Below are 15053 nucleotides of genomic sequence, written 5' to 3' on the forward strand. Positions count from 1 at the left end.
ATTCGCGTTCGTGCATTGTAAAGCGGGGGGGGGGTAGCGTTCGCCGTCCTTCGGGTAAAGATTTTTTATACCCGGACAACATCGGGACGGGCAGCTAGTTGTCTGAATAAATTGTATACTTTTAATATTTTATTTTTACATTTACTCTTTGTTCATTACATTGGTGTGAATTAAGTCTCTTTGACTAAAGTAATGTTTGCTGCGGATTGAGTGTTTGTGACTAAAATAGTGTTTGGTGTGTGAAATTGCCCAAAGGGGATCTCCCTTTTGACATTTATCTGTGGGATGTACCAGGGCTGTAGAGAAGACAGTGGATGAGCCAGGGGCCCCACTAGCCGTTGCACACTGGTGTTCAGTGACTGCATGTGGAGTGCACTGAGACAACATGGAGCACACACGGGCTGTACCAGCGTGGGGCTGTACAGGGGTTGCATTGGCACATGGGGCGGATATCAGCGCACAGAACATGTGGAGTTACATTTTCATAGGGCGTGCTCAGCGGTACCACATGTGGCTGCAGCTGTACAATCCGTGCGCACAGGCATTAGAAGAGGTGCACAGTGGCTGCACATGGGGCAAGCTGTCTAAGAACCCAGTGAGGCGTGCGCCCGCCATGGTTGAAGAAGAAGCGTGGCGGCTGTTGTGCTAACTAATTAAAATGTATAATGTGGGCACTTGTATAAACAAGAGCCTGGCTGGCTGCCTGTCGGAGAAACATTGTGCACACAGCTCCAGGTGGCAGGAACAAATAGACGTGATTGGACTTCCCAGTAAAGTTGCTGGGTCCTGCTCTAGGTTCCTAAAGCAGCAGGACCATAACTACGCTGCAAGACTTAACAAGCAGCAACTGACGGTGGTATTGAGGGGACGCCAGCACGAGACATAAGCTGGGCTGGAGGCGTGACTGGCCTTAACTGCAAAGCTGCTGGGTCCTGCTTCAGGGTCTTAAAGCAGCAAGACTGTAACTACACTGCAAGACTTAACAAGCAGCAACAGGAGGTGGTGGTGGGGGGAGGGCAGCAAAAGACACGAGCTGGGTAGGAGGTGTGACTGGCGGGTCCTGCTCCAGGGTCTTAAAGCAACAAGACTGTAACTACGCCGCAAGACTTAATAAGCAGCAACAAGAGGTGAGGAGGGGGAGGGCAGCACGAGACACAAGCTGGGCTTGTAGTGCACGAAAGGGAAGCAGAGAAAAAAAGAGTTCTGACAAATAACACATAAACCCTTAAAGAGTAAGTAAACTGTACTTGGCCGGTGCTATTCAGCCTTCAATAGAAGTGACGTGTCGGCTGCATAAACCAGTTAGAAGGCAGCAAGGAACCAGCAAAGAAGAGCGACAGGGGACTCAAACTAAGGTAAGCAGCAGACGAGACAAAGCCGGTTTGTTGTTTCAACAGGTCTTGCTGACAGCGCATGCATGCTACCTAGGCTCGAAGGACAGGTGACTAACCCACGTTCAGTCGTCTGCTCAAAACTCATCTGTTCTAAATTTATTCTCAGTTAACTTTTGCCTGCAGTCCCATGTGGTTTTCCTGCTAGCAGTAAGATGCCACTGCTGGTGGTGAAGTTTGCCCTTTACAAATATACCCTACCACAACTTAACGTAAAACACCTATCCTGTTGATAAGGATGTTACTTATGCAGCTCTACACACCAAAACTAACAAGGACAATTTACCACACAACTTTAAAAGCAACTATTTTATCTCACCAAGTGGGAATCCAAAGACTCCGGGCTGGGGCATAAGTGAGTGCTCGTGGGAAGAGCAGGCTTCATGATTCGCCACCGCTATGTTGCGTAGTCTTAAACTATCATACAGTCCCTGCAGCTTCTGGTATTGGCGGTTGCGCTCCATGAGTTTCTCGGATACCTCGCTGTACTTCTTCTTGTATTCTTCAAGCACTTTCTTCATGGATGTGACCTCTCCCTTCATAGCTGTCAGTTCCAGGTCCTTGCTGTTAACCTGTTGTGTGTACACCTTTTCCATCTGTTTGAGCTGTCCCTCTGCCTTACTGTATGTATACTCCTGGTATAGTCTTTCCTGATAAACCTACCAGACAGAGAGAGAGATACCCGGAGGTTAGCGGGAGATGGCAAAATACTAATTATGAAAATGACCTCTACAAGCAATATTTTTTTGATGGCCAGTTATTGTATGGAGCCATTTTAATAGAGCTAAGATTATTTCAGTCACTGGGTTCAAGGATGACCTCTTGTATGTTCTGCTCTTTGATCACCAATATAGATCACGGATTGTTAAAATGTAAGTACAAATAGTTACTGCCTTGTAGTATTCAACTTATCCTTGCATTGCACGAGTTCACAAATGCTCAGCTCACTTCAAAAATGTAAGCATGCATACCAGGCCATGAATATGTTTTGGGACCACAGGCTTAACAAGACAAGACAATTCTGGTTCTGAAGAGTAGAATGTACTCACTGATGCATAACAAAATGTTCTAATTGATGTGCAGTTGTTATGGCTAAATAGCGCTTTGCCTATTTCTGCTGGCATAAAGAAATACACAATAAGTACCATAGGAACACTAAGTAAAAACAAAGTGCGTGACCCTAGGTACACAAAACTACATCATTCCACTTCATCCAATTGGTTAAATCTCCAATTCCATCCCGTCTTGTAACTGGTAGCCTGGTGGCAAATGTCTGGACCTCTGCAAAGGTTTTAATGAAGAGCTGAACTACTACACTGGAATCTCAGAGCACTAAGCAACCCCACTGTACCATATCCCAGGGACACTGACAGACTGCACGACATCCAAGGGGCACTATTACTAAATCAGCATAATGCACTGTACCCTACGTACACCAAGCCACTACCATACATGGAGCTTTAAGGCAAGTAACCCACCATGCTGCACTGCTTCCTATAGACACTAACATACCATATTGTACTACATCTTAGAGACAATAACCTACCATACTAAGCTGCACTCAGGACCCTAACTCATCACACCTTACGCCACACTATACTAGGGACACTCTACTTCATTTCAGGAATATAGTACCCTGTCCATAGGCACTCCAACACACCACACTCTACTACACACTAGGAAAACGAACCCACCAATCTGCATCCAAGGGGGCTTTTTTGCCACAGCACTCTTGGGGCGTTAACCACTATACTTTATGGAGCCCAGGCACAGCAAACACCTACACTACACTGCATCCCGGGGGCACTAAATGAGCTTATGGCTCAGTGACCCAGGATTGCTACCCCATCACACTGTATTATGACGTTGTGAAACAAATCCACCACAGTGCATTGCATGCTATACAAATTAATTCAATACACTGCACTGCATCGTAGGAACACTAATCCTACAAACTACATACTCTAGGGACAGGAAACAACCTTTACAACGCACTACCATTACAATGAAACGTTTACAACGCAACATCCATTACAACGCATGCAATTACAACGCAACCATTACAACGCATGACACTACAACGCACACCACTACAATGTATGTCATTACAACTCAGTCATTACAACGCATACCATTACAACGCATAACATTACCATCCAACACTTACCCTACTGTTGCACCCCATGGAGTTAGAATAGTAATTTCTACCCCTACACTATCCAACAGTTACCCTACTGTTGCACCCCCTGGAGTTAGAATAGTAATTTTTACCCCTACACTATCCAATACTTACCAAACATGCAATGTAATGTTATGCGTTGTAAAGGTATTATGCATTGTAATGGATTGCGTTGTAAATGTAGTTTTTAAAATTTTGTTGTAATGGCATGCGTTGTAATGGAATGCGTTGTAATGGATGTTGCGTTGTAAAAAATGTGTTGTAAAAGTGTGCGTTGTAACATCATACATCCATCAGGGACAGTTAATGAGGACCACCCCTTAATTTATAAAAACATAACTGCAGATGGCCAGATTTCTATTAGGTGCACACAGCTCACTGCCACTGCTGTCCCCTACCACCACTGGTGCCCCACACTGTCTTTGGTCCATGGTACCAGCAGTCCAGGGCACCAGCATGTTTCATTTCAATTAAACGTTATCAAAGGACACATGATAATGGAGGTTTGTGACTGTCACTTAACAGATCATGGTGGGAGGTCCCATCTGGTTGTTGAACTGAGCATTATGAAGTTGATAGCCCAACAACACAAGCTCTTCACAAGTGTAAAAGTTAAAGCATGGAAGAAAGAAGACATTGACCAGCCACTCTGCAGTCAGTTCAACAGTGGCGGCTGGTGACATTTGAAAGTGGTGAGGCGAATCAGCAGCAGCAGGTGTCAGGGCTAACGGGAAGAGCCCCATATCCCTGTACCCAGTGTCTCTGCATTTCACTGGTACACAGATCAAAATTTAAGCAAGCACAGGTTGTAACAAGAAATGGATCAGGAAAAATGGCACACAAGCCAATATCCCCATCTCAATACATTCTCAACCTTCCTACCAGACATATGAGACACAAGGCCCTTGCTATGTGGCATCAAAAGCCAGCAATAACTGAATACAAAAGCTAACACAACAAAGCAGGTGTTACCTACAAACTGCAATCCAATGCTCAAAAGTGAAATTTATGAAAAATATTCCAGCAGATACGTAATTGTGAAAGGGAGCTGGGACAAATTATTTCTCCCAATGGCTACGTTGCATTATGTACACAGTGCTGCACTGCTGCCCCTTCACCCCAAAACTGAAGTGAGTTGCGCAAGGTCACACAAAGCTAAGAGGAGAAAATTAGACTACAATAATGACGTCTTGATCAGAAGGCAACAACTGGAGCTGTAGACCGCCTTCCCAGGTTTGCTGTGTGGCTTCAAAAACATAAATGAAAAGAAAATGTGCGAGCTTCAACCTTTTCCAGCAATATCAAACATACCCTCCTATGTGTTGTGTCTGAAGGGCAGCATGAGGCTTCTTCCATTGTAAATACTAATGCAAAACACTCAGAATACATATTTCCGGTGCTTGGGTCCCATCCCCATAAAAAGCAGTCTAGTAGAACAAGGATCAGCGTTCAACATAAGAAACAAAAAAACTTCTTGGTGTAATGAAAACAAAGCCCGATTGCTGGTAACAAAGCCCGATTGCTGGTAGCAAAGCCCAATTGCTGGTCCGTCTAGCACTCACGGTAGGAAGAGCATATTCATATTTCCAGGAACAACGGCGACTCTGTGGTCCCCGCAGTCGAAGGGGCCTGTTGATTAAGCATTACGCATATGAAAACATCACTTGTGCCCCTTTCCAATCCCATTCAATTCTAATCACATTCTCATTTCGACTCAGTCTGGGTGTCACAAAGTCACACCGCATTAAGCCGTTTATCAAACCCAGGTTGAATTGCGACTAATTGATGCCATTTATTTGGGCGGATGGGCCTGAGATGGGAGGCTGCCTTCCTCTGCCTGATTTCCCCCAGAAGCAGCGGCGCAGGAGCGCGGAGGGCAAATTTTTCAGAAGCGGCTGCAGGGTATGAAGAGCAACCAAAGCCGGGGCTCGGGCTGGGATCCAGCCAGGGAGGGATCCGGCCGAGGATGCACCCGGGGTCGGGGACCCACCGCCCGCACTGCCTCCAGCCGAGCCCAGAAAGCCACCGACCCAGCCAGTGAGCCCTCTACAGGCTCTCGGGGCAGGAGTTCTAAAGGTATGCTTGCACACCAGAGGGGCCCCGGGGCCACCCTTTCCGGACGGAGCGGCGCCACCACCGGCCCCTATGGAGCTCTTCAGAGATGGGGCTCCGGGGGACGCGGGGAGCGCGTTCTGGAACGGGCCGAAGTTTAACTTGCAGCGCGATGAAAGCGGATCACTGCAGAGCCCACTGCGGTCCCCCAAAATGGCGCCAACTCCCGGCACTAATTGATCTACGATCCTCTCACGTTGGACACTGTTTTTCGGGCTGAACAGACCCTCTACTACACGCAAGCCTCACATCCCTAAGGTGGGTGCCTCTCATATGCGAAATACTGAAATAAAGCTCACCTCGCGATCTGCTCGCCTGACCCTATAATGGCGGTGGAGTAGCTTTAAGCGACGCCGCAAGCTCTCTCTGTGTCTCATGCCCGCGGGGGTGAGCCCTCTTCAAGGATCCTTGGCGGTGACTTGTGCGGAGTGCTCTGCTTCGCCCCCTCGCCTGCACCCCAGCGTCACACCACGCCCCAACAAGCCCATGCTTTGTACCGGCCAGCCTGACTCAACAATACCGGCGGCTGAGGAATAAGCTAGCGAGATATGCGAGGTAAGAGTGGCGAGGAGTGCCACGAGATCCGTAACAAACATGGTGTCAGCGAGGAGACTACCACACTGCTGTCACACTGCTAGCACGATCTACCTGACATCTGCAGTGCCTTAATGTGAGGTGCCCAACCGACGACAACATCCCACCATGCCTCCGGATTGAACTCCTCTGCCCCAGCTCCTCATGCACAAAGAGGCTGTGACTTGCGGATTGCCTTTGTCCCTCCCCCCCCCCCACCCCCCTTCTCCCCCGGACTTGCTGGCTATGGCAGCCCTCTTCCTGAACTCTCAGACTTGGACCTTTGTGCTCCTCGTCATTTTCCATTTTCTTTTATGAATCGCTTCTTCTTCTACCTTTCTCCGCCGCCATTTTAGCTTTCTCTGACCTCCACCTCTGTCCAAGTGACCTTTTTATTGTCTCTCCTGTTGCCTCTGACACACTCCTCGCTGCCTTACTTGTTACTATCTGCTTCCCTCTCTCGTTTGTCTCACTTTCCTGCCCTTCTCTGTCCCTCCCTTGGTGCTGTGACTGCATCCCCCTTTCCGACCCCACTTAATGGAACTCCGCTTTGCTGTAAATGGAGATCACTCTAATCACTAGTATATGCAGTACACCTTTGTACTCTCTACCATTCCTATGTGACTCTTAGAGTAGATCCAGTCATATCCCTTCCCTATGTATATAGAGATAACTCTAATCACTAGTATATGCAGTAGACCGTTGTACTATCTACCATTCCTATGTGACTCTTAGAGTATATCCATTCATATCCCTTCCCTATGTATATAGAGATAACTCTAATCACTAGTATATGTAGTAGACGTTTGTACTCTCTACCATTCCTATGTGACTCTTGGAGTATATCCATTCATATCCCTTCCCTATGTATATAGAGATAACTCTAATCACTAGTATATTTAGTAGACCTTTATACTCTCTACCATTCCTATGTGACTCTTAGAGTATATCCATTTGTATCCCTTCCCTATGTATATAGAAATAACTATAATCACCAGTCTCTTTTTGTGTGACTTTACATCTTGTACATTTGCAATTTGTTTCTGTATGTATCTTTTATGTAACGCATGTAATCCTAAGTCCTTATGTTTTGCAACTGGTTCTTATGTAAAGCGCTCTGACACCTTCGGGTAAATTTCGCGCTATATAAAATCGCATTAAATAAAATAAAAAAAATAAAAAATATCTAGATGAACGTTCCGAGCAGGTACAGATATCATCTGCACCAGTACGTCCTTACATACATATTTTGAGGCGCATGCAGTTTGAACAAAATGAGTTTTGAAAGTTTCCATCTTGAAGTGCAAAGGAGTTTTTTTTTCTTTTCTCTGCATTTTATGTAGCGCTCACTTGACTCCAAGGTATAGGAGCACTTTACTGGATCACCAGTTGCATTACAGACGGACACACAGACATTAACTTTGGTAAAGCACGGTGGATTAAGCCCTAGCCGACAGTCGCATATTCGAACACGGGCGATGTCGGCATTGGCATACCATCGAAATATACAAACACTTAAACATTGAAAATCACCACGGAGTTTACCTTTTGTTTTACTCGGTAGCCTGCCGCTTCTGTGACTCGGAACCTGCTTGTAATGTTAGCTGGCTCGGCCGGGACATTCGCAGTGGCGAGGCGGGAACTCACGAGGTGATGGAAGGAGGGGTCTTGCCTGCAGCACTCCCTCATGTGCGAAACCGTTAACACGGCCAGCCCCACCCCTTCCCCTTAAAGTCAATGAGGCTCCGCTGACCGCGCACTGGGCCACATCAGAAGCGCCCGATCTCAAGACCATTCACTGCTGCTTAGTGCAGCCATTCCCATCAGGATGATGTCACTCTCCTATCTTGTGCCTCGAGGGCGAGGAATTATCCTCGCCCAGTTCTGCACATGCGTACTAGGAGGTGACTCTCACTCTCACCCGAGGGTCCGACGCCGACCGAAAAAAACGGCAATGATAGAGCACCAAGCAGTGAACAATGAGCATGTAATTTGCTTCATGGTGATGTTAATTTTTCCCTTCTCCGCTCCGAAGCTGGGAGGTCAACAAGCCCTACGCCCGTAAATACCAGCCGCCACTGCAGTTCAACATGGTAGTCCGGGACCAACTAAGCTCCCATTTTTCAAACACTGTGGCAGGTCCTCCTAGGTGGCATGCCCATCCTCCAAAGTAAGAAAACAAAGACTGAGAGCAGAGATTGAAATACTGTACAAGGAAGGAGCTGAGTTGAGCCGCTGAGCCCACGTAGACGCAAGACGGACAAGCCTGCCAACCACCAAACCGCCCGCCCAAGAGCCGTCTGCCTGCAAGCCTGGGACCGCGGCAGGTGCCTGGCGAAGGGACCTTTCTTTTGAAATTGTGCGAGTGTTCATTGTTCGATATGCTAGAACGAGGGGGGTCTAATTCTAATCCCCCTCCCGCTTCTTTCTCTACAGAACCGCCCTTTGATTTACATCACCTCAAGTAAGCGCCTGAGCGTGAGTATTTCCGAATAGCGAAATACTAATTACCGCTCCGGCCATCTTACTGACTTTGGTGAGTTTTTGACCATCAGAGCCTCAATCACGTAATGGTGCGAGTGTTCTAGTTCGACATGTTCGAACAAGTGTGTCTAATCCTAATTCCTCTCCCGGTTCTTTCTTAACAGAACCAGCCTTTGATTCACATCACCACAATCAAGCACCCGAGCATTCTTTTAAAGACGAGTGAGCATTTCCGACAAGCGGGTGTATTAATTACCGCTCCCGCCATCATACCAACTTTGGGTAACTCCCGACCATCAGAGCCATAAACACGCAGTGTGTCTTTATATAGATGGGTCTCAGCAGGAATCTTTGTAAATACCAATCCCGCCCTTCCCTTTGATTTTAGAATTGCCATGATGGGGCCAAGATAGCGCATATTCGATCCTTATGTGCTCCTGATGCTTAATTGGGCATCTGTAGGTGAATTGTTGCCACAGCTCAGAGTTGCCTATGATAGCATTTTTAGTGTACAGGTATAGAGCACACCTGATTTATGCTTTTTCCTATCCGCAGGCGGTCATCCCTCCTCCCCCACGGGTGCCCTGATGAAGACCCGCATTGACAACTTAGTAGCACATATCTTGGGTTGAAACGTCAACTATATTACTTGGTCCAGACCAAGGCTATGCGCGCAAAAGATTAATTTGTTTAAGCAGCAAAGTCATTGGTGTTCCGCTCTATTTTGGCCTTCTATTCTTCTTTTTCCCTTGTACATGTTTTAGTCACTTTGTACAGAATACACACCAACTTGATCTCTGAGCACAATATGTCACTTGAACACGTATCACTTTATATTTCACCTTGTGTTTGACAGCTTTTATAAATTTTTGGGGTGTATATATAAATGCTGCAATTTATATAAAATAACTTAATACCCATCAACGTGTGTCGCTTTTGTACTTTGTGTGTGTTCTAAACTAAACTCAGATACGAACATTTGAAGATTGTAGAGAATAACTTTGTGAATTGATCTTTTGTATAAGAAATAGCTTTAACACCCAACAGAACCACTGTATTTCTTTACACAGAGGTGGCTTGGGCATGCGTGCCGCGACTGACTGATGTGGACCCTCCTCCTCCTCCTCCTTTGCCTGTCTCACCACTACCTTGCTCGGTATGCTGGCTGGGCCTACTTTTGGTCATGCTACCCCGACGGGGTTGGCACCAGTTCACCGACCACAGCATTTTCTCTCTCGCGGAGTTCAGCCCTACCAAGTACCACGCATCAGGCGTTAGACTAACGCATTTCAGTGTGATGTTCCGCATCACCGCACTGGAATGCAATGTCACGCCTTCTAGCGCCTACTCAGCTGTCACATAGCTGCCAAGGTTTTGGATTGTTGTGTGACATTTTCATAAATTAACTGCAATTATGATTGACACTTTCACTTGATCAAAATCACATAGACCCCCCCTATAGGGAAACACCACATTGGGTCAGCTGGTCGGATATACCGACTATCAATCGGTTTAGTGGCCTAGAAATGGTCGATTGACCACTAACAGAAAAAGCAAATACCGAGCAGGTCATTTTACCCTCAGACCCCATAGAGACGATCATCTTGGGGTCAGAGAATAAAATACAATTCCTATTGGTCATCTTCTGGAATATCGCAGGCCTTCGCTCCAAAATCGAGGATGGATCTGCTGCCCACTTTCTAGAGGTAGGAAAAATAATTTGCTTACAAGAGACATGGGCCATGATGGAGTTACATCTCCCGGGCTACAAAACGTATTTCTCTCCAGCCCTCGCTAGTAATGCGGGCAGGCCTAAGGGGGGCCTGATTACCTATAAAGCTAATACCATAAAAAATCTGAAGGTACTAAGAACAGAATTTGCCCCAAATTTTCAACTACTCTGTCTCTCGGCAGGAAAAAAAGTAACAATCATTCTAGTAAACTTTTATAATAATCTAGAAGATGACCACTTTTGCATCACTCTCTTGACAATCCAGGAAAAAATTACCCTGCTCCGACAATTGTTTGAAAAAAAAGGGATAGTTCATTTACTATGGGGTGGGGACTTTAATCTACATCCTCGCCCGCGTGCGGGTAAACGGAGTTGTGGGACAGTGGATGAGTATGACGTCCCCCTCATGCATTTTCCCCACACAAGGACAGGGACAGCTATGAATAACCTCCTTTTAGACTTAGAACTGTCAATAGCAAACAAAACAAGCTCTGCTCGAAATCTCCTAGATCCAACACACCTAGGGAGGGGGCATCAGACTACTGTCGACTATGTCCTCCTGACGGACGGACTAAGACAACTAACCAGGGATTTCACACTTATGGAAAATATCTTAAGTGATCACTCCGCCCTTAGGTTGGACTTTTACCTGAATAATTTAGAATCCCAAACAGCAATCATAGCAAGCACCCTATCCCAAAATAAGATAGAACTGGGCAAGAGAAATGGGTATACTCTGAAATGGGAAAAGATCGACCCCATCCAACTAACTGATAATTTGATAAAAATAACATACCGTAACATAATAAAATGCTTAGATTCTTTCAGTAGATGACGGGGCGGTTCTTGAAAATTTTACGACAATATTAGAAAAAACAAAAGGATTGCTGACTAGAAATTCAAAAATAGTCAAGCCAACTCTACCAGGATGGTTTAACCACGACTGCACTGTGGCACTAACCAAGCTAAAAACGGCCCTTAATCAATCACATAGAGTTCAACAGCAGATACAGCACCTCAGGCTTCAATATAACAAGGTAAGGAAGCTGAGAAAACAGGAGTTAAAACAAGCGCTATGGGCTGACCTCCATAAAAGCGCAGTCACGAAAAATAGCGAGTCCTTCTGGCGGATAGTTAAAACCCCCTTTTTATCTGACTCTAATAGCCCTAAGATTGAAGTGGCTATAGAAGAGGAAACCTGGGTAGACCACTTTTCAAAAATATTTAAATTAACATCGCCAATTGAAGGGCTAGATCACTCTTTTCCCCCAGCTGAATTTCCAATTCCCCTACAATTCGACATACTCGATGTAATACAGGCATTAAAATCAAGCAAAGGTGGAAAAGCACCTGGGCCTGATGGGGTGTCAGTAAACCTTTTTAAACATCTTCCAGACCTCTGGGCCCCCATCCTCACAAGAGTACGTATTGCAGCAGCAAAACTGGGATTGATGGAGTCCTGGTCCAACTCCATCATGGTGCCAATTTTCAAAAAGGGGGACCGCCAGGATGTCACATGTTATCGCCCCATTTCATTGTTGGACTCTCTGGGCAAAGTAGTTGGCAGAGTAGTACTTGAGCGGCTCCAGCAATGGGCAGACGATAGGAATATTTTATCCGACCTACAATTTGGATTTAGGGAAGGTTTCGGAACTGTAGAACAGGCCCTTAACCTAAGCATGATTGTGTCTAAATATATTCACGCAAAGCAGGGGACGATCTATATGGTATACGTAGATTTGTCCGCTGCGTTCGATTGCGTATCTCATGCGAAGCTATGGTCTGTCTTGAGAACCATCGGGGTGGACCCCCCCCCTCTTGGATTTCTTGAGAGAATTGTATTCTGAGGCTCCTGCAAGAGTGCGCTTCGGAATAAAAGGAGAGCTTTCCGCGTCTTTCAGAGTGGAGCGAGGAGTCAGGCAGGGGTGTGTACTGGCCCCCTTTCTCTTCTCGCTGTACACCAATGGATTGGAGGGGGAGATGCTGAGAGGGGGGCAGGACCTCCCCAGACTAAACCAATGCCTGATTCCCGCTCTACTCTACGCAGATGATGCGGTCATCTTGGCCCGCACACCAACTGAAATACAGAAGTCCCTGACTAAGTATGCTGATTTTATGAGTGCTTTAGATCTACATGTAAACGTCAAAAAAACATTTGTCATGGTAGCTGGAGGAGGAAAAAAACGAACAAAGAATATTTATTTAAACAAACAAAAACTTGAGAGGACCCCCCAGTATCCCTACTTGGGTATAATGATTGACGAAAGACTAAACTGGAAGGCAGCCATAGAGGCCAGGAGGCATCTCTTTAAGATAGCAATTGTAGCACTGATGAACTTCTCCCAACGACTGGGAAGGAGACCACCGGTCGAGCTACTAAGAATCTATGCCGCTAAATGCCAAGCAATTGCGCTGTATGGGGCCGGGGCATGCAGACGTTGGTTCACTCCAGATAGCTGAGAACTCCTTAATGAGATTTCTCCTATCTGTACCAAAATGCTCCTCTATCTACGCCTGCCATGTGGAGTTAGGAATCCCCTATATAGAAAATCTGATAAAGGTCCAACCATTGCTTCTTTGGAGGCGCATTTGGGTTTCGGACAAAAATGCGCTGACCAAACAAATCTTAGAGGATTCCATGGTGCTGGACCGCGCGCACAAAATAGCATGGCTCAGTTATGTCAGGCATTTCTTCCTAGACCTGGGTCTAGAAAAGTACTATCTTACACCTGATAAGTTAACTGAGATAACAAAGAAAGAGTTGAAGCAAATAGCTCTGAACCACCTAGAGACCCTTAGGCTTACTCTGGTCTCAACTAAACAATCCGTTCTATATGCAAACATGATACAGCTTACCCTGCAAATCCAGCCCTATTTAACATTAGGGATCAGTACATATGATAAGTCCCTTCTGACAAGGTTCAGACTTAATCTTTTCCACAGGCTTGTAGCCTTTCCGGTAAAGAACACATGGCAACTAACTCTGGTTCACTGTCCCTGTGATGATACGTCACCACAGTCTTGTATACATACAATACTGTTCTGCAAATATTATCATATCCACAGAAAAATCTGGCTATTTCCCCTGTTAAAACGCTGGGGCTTTAGACAATGCCATCCGGCCATGTTAAGCTTACAAATGTTAGAATCTGAATGCACTTGTTATCATGTATTACATTTTTTTAAATGCATTGTCAGGCACAGGAATAACCTTTAAATACTGGAATCTGCCAACCACTGTACTTTAATGGAACCCATCCTTTTAAAATTTTTAGATTCCTGTTAAAACGTTTTCTATGACATACTGTCACTTTTTAATCACGTGATTGTGTAACTTATGTTGTTGCTTTTATGGTTTTGCAATGTCTAAAGCCGAATAAAGAAAGAATTATTGATCAAAATCAAGCAATGAAGACGAGGGAAACATATAAATTTCAGAAATTTCACCCATTTGAGCAACAAGAAACTCGTAAGATCTAAAAACTGCTGCAAAGCACCAGAAATGGAAGTACACTTAGGTATGAATGTGCGAGGTGCTCTGGTTAAGTAGTAGTATGAGGTAAGAGGTGGCAAGCCTAGACGGGGAGAAGGGAGGATCGCATGTGAATCTATGAGAGATAACAATACTGGAAAACCACAGTGTACAGGTGAGTAACTTGTTTTTTCTCCAGTATGGAATCTTTCATAGACTCACATGCTTGTATCAGAGTAGTTAGCAGTACCATTCTTTAAATCATCGCGTCTAGGTGAAGACACCTTCGTATGCACTGAGAAAGAACACATAATTTAAAACATATGTGCATATATATGTAAACATGTATGTTTCTATGTAAGTTATAATAACCAAGTAAATGACTATAAACATATACTTCCGCAAATCCAAATAAATAAACATACCTATATATACATATAAACATGAGACACATCCTTTGTGGCAAATAACCAAAAGAGAACACTAGTAATCGATATAAATGGATTGTACCTCACGCGAATAGATGCCTCAAGACCGCTTGACCCACTGCCGCATCTGTTTTCCATGCCGAATCCAGGCAGTAGTGCTTGGTGAACGTATGCACTTTAGACCGTGTTGCCGCTCTTCAGATGTCTGTAAGTGATACCACAGCAAAAAGAGCTGTAGAAGCTGCAATCTTCCTTGTGAATTGCGCAGACACCTTAGCAGACTGAGGCCTTCCAGCTTTGTTGTGGCAGAAAACAATTGCAGAAGAGATCCAACGTGCAACACTGCTCCTTGAAAGGGCCTGACTTCCTTGGAGAAGTAAAAGATAGAAAGAGCTGATCCGATTTCCTGAAAGTCTTTGTCCTTTGGATGTGGAACTTGAGGCATCGCTTTACATCTAAAGAATGCAACGCTCTTTCGGCAGTGGTGGAAGGATTTCCAAGGTACGTTGAGAGCAATACTGGTTCATTCAGATGAAAAGAAGTTGGAACCATTGGTATAACGTGAGGGTTTGTCCTCAACATTACTTTGTCCCACTTAAACTGGTGAAAAGGTTCAGCAACAGTGAAAGCCTAAATCTCACCGATTCTTCTAGCCGATGTGAGGGCCAATAAGAGAGCCGTT

At 45.4% G+C, this 15053-nt stretch overlaps 1 protein-coding gene across 6 annotated transcripts in view; it reads right to left on the reverse strand.

The window, feature by feature from the left end:
• CCNB1IP1 (cyclin B1 interacting protein 1) overlaps positions 1-15053 on the reverse strand; it is a 347622-nt gene that overhangs the window by 137355 nt on the left and 195214 nt on the right. For 5 of the 6 annotated variants that reach the window (XR_013608570.1, XR_013608569.1, XM_078679341.1 and 2 more), the window contains exon 3: positions 1711-2050. Coding sequence is in view for 4 of the 6 variants with exons in the window: in XM_078679341.1 (XP_078535467.1) it covers positions 1711-2050 (340 nt within the window). In the remaining 2 variants the exon portion in view is untranslated. Of the gene's footprint in view, positions 1-1710; positions 2051-6330; positions 8716-15053 lie in introns of those variants that run through there. The other variant, XM_078679343.1, reaches the window with a different exon arrangement.

The sequence above is a fragment of the Lissotriton helveticus genome, chromosome 3_1 (assembly GCF_964261635.1).
Source record: "Lissotriton helveticus chromosome 3_1, aLisHel1.1, whole genome shotgun sequence".
NCBI classification, from domain to species: domain Eukaryota; kingdom Metazoa; phylum Chordata; class Amphibia; order Caudata; family Salamandridae; genus Lissotriton; species Lissotriton helveticus.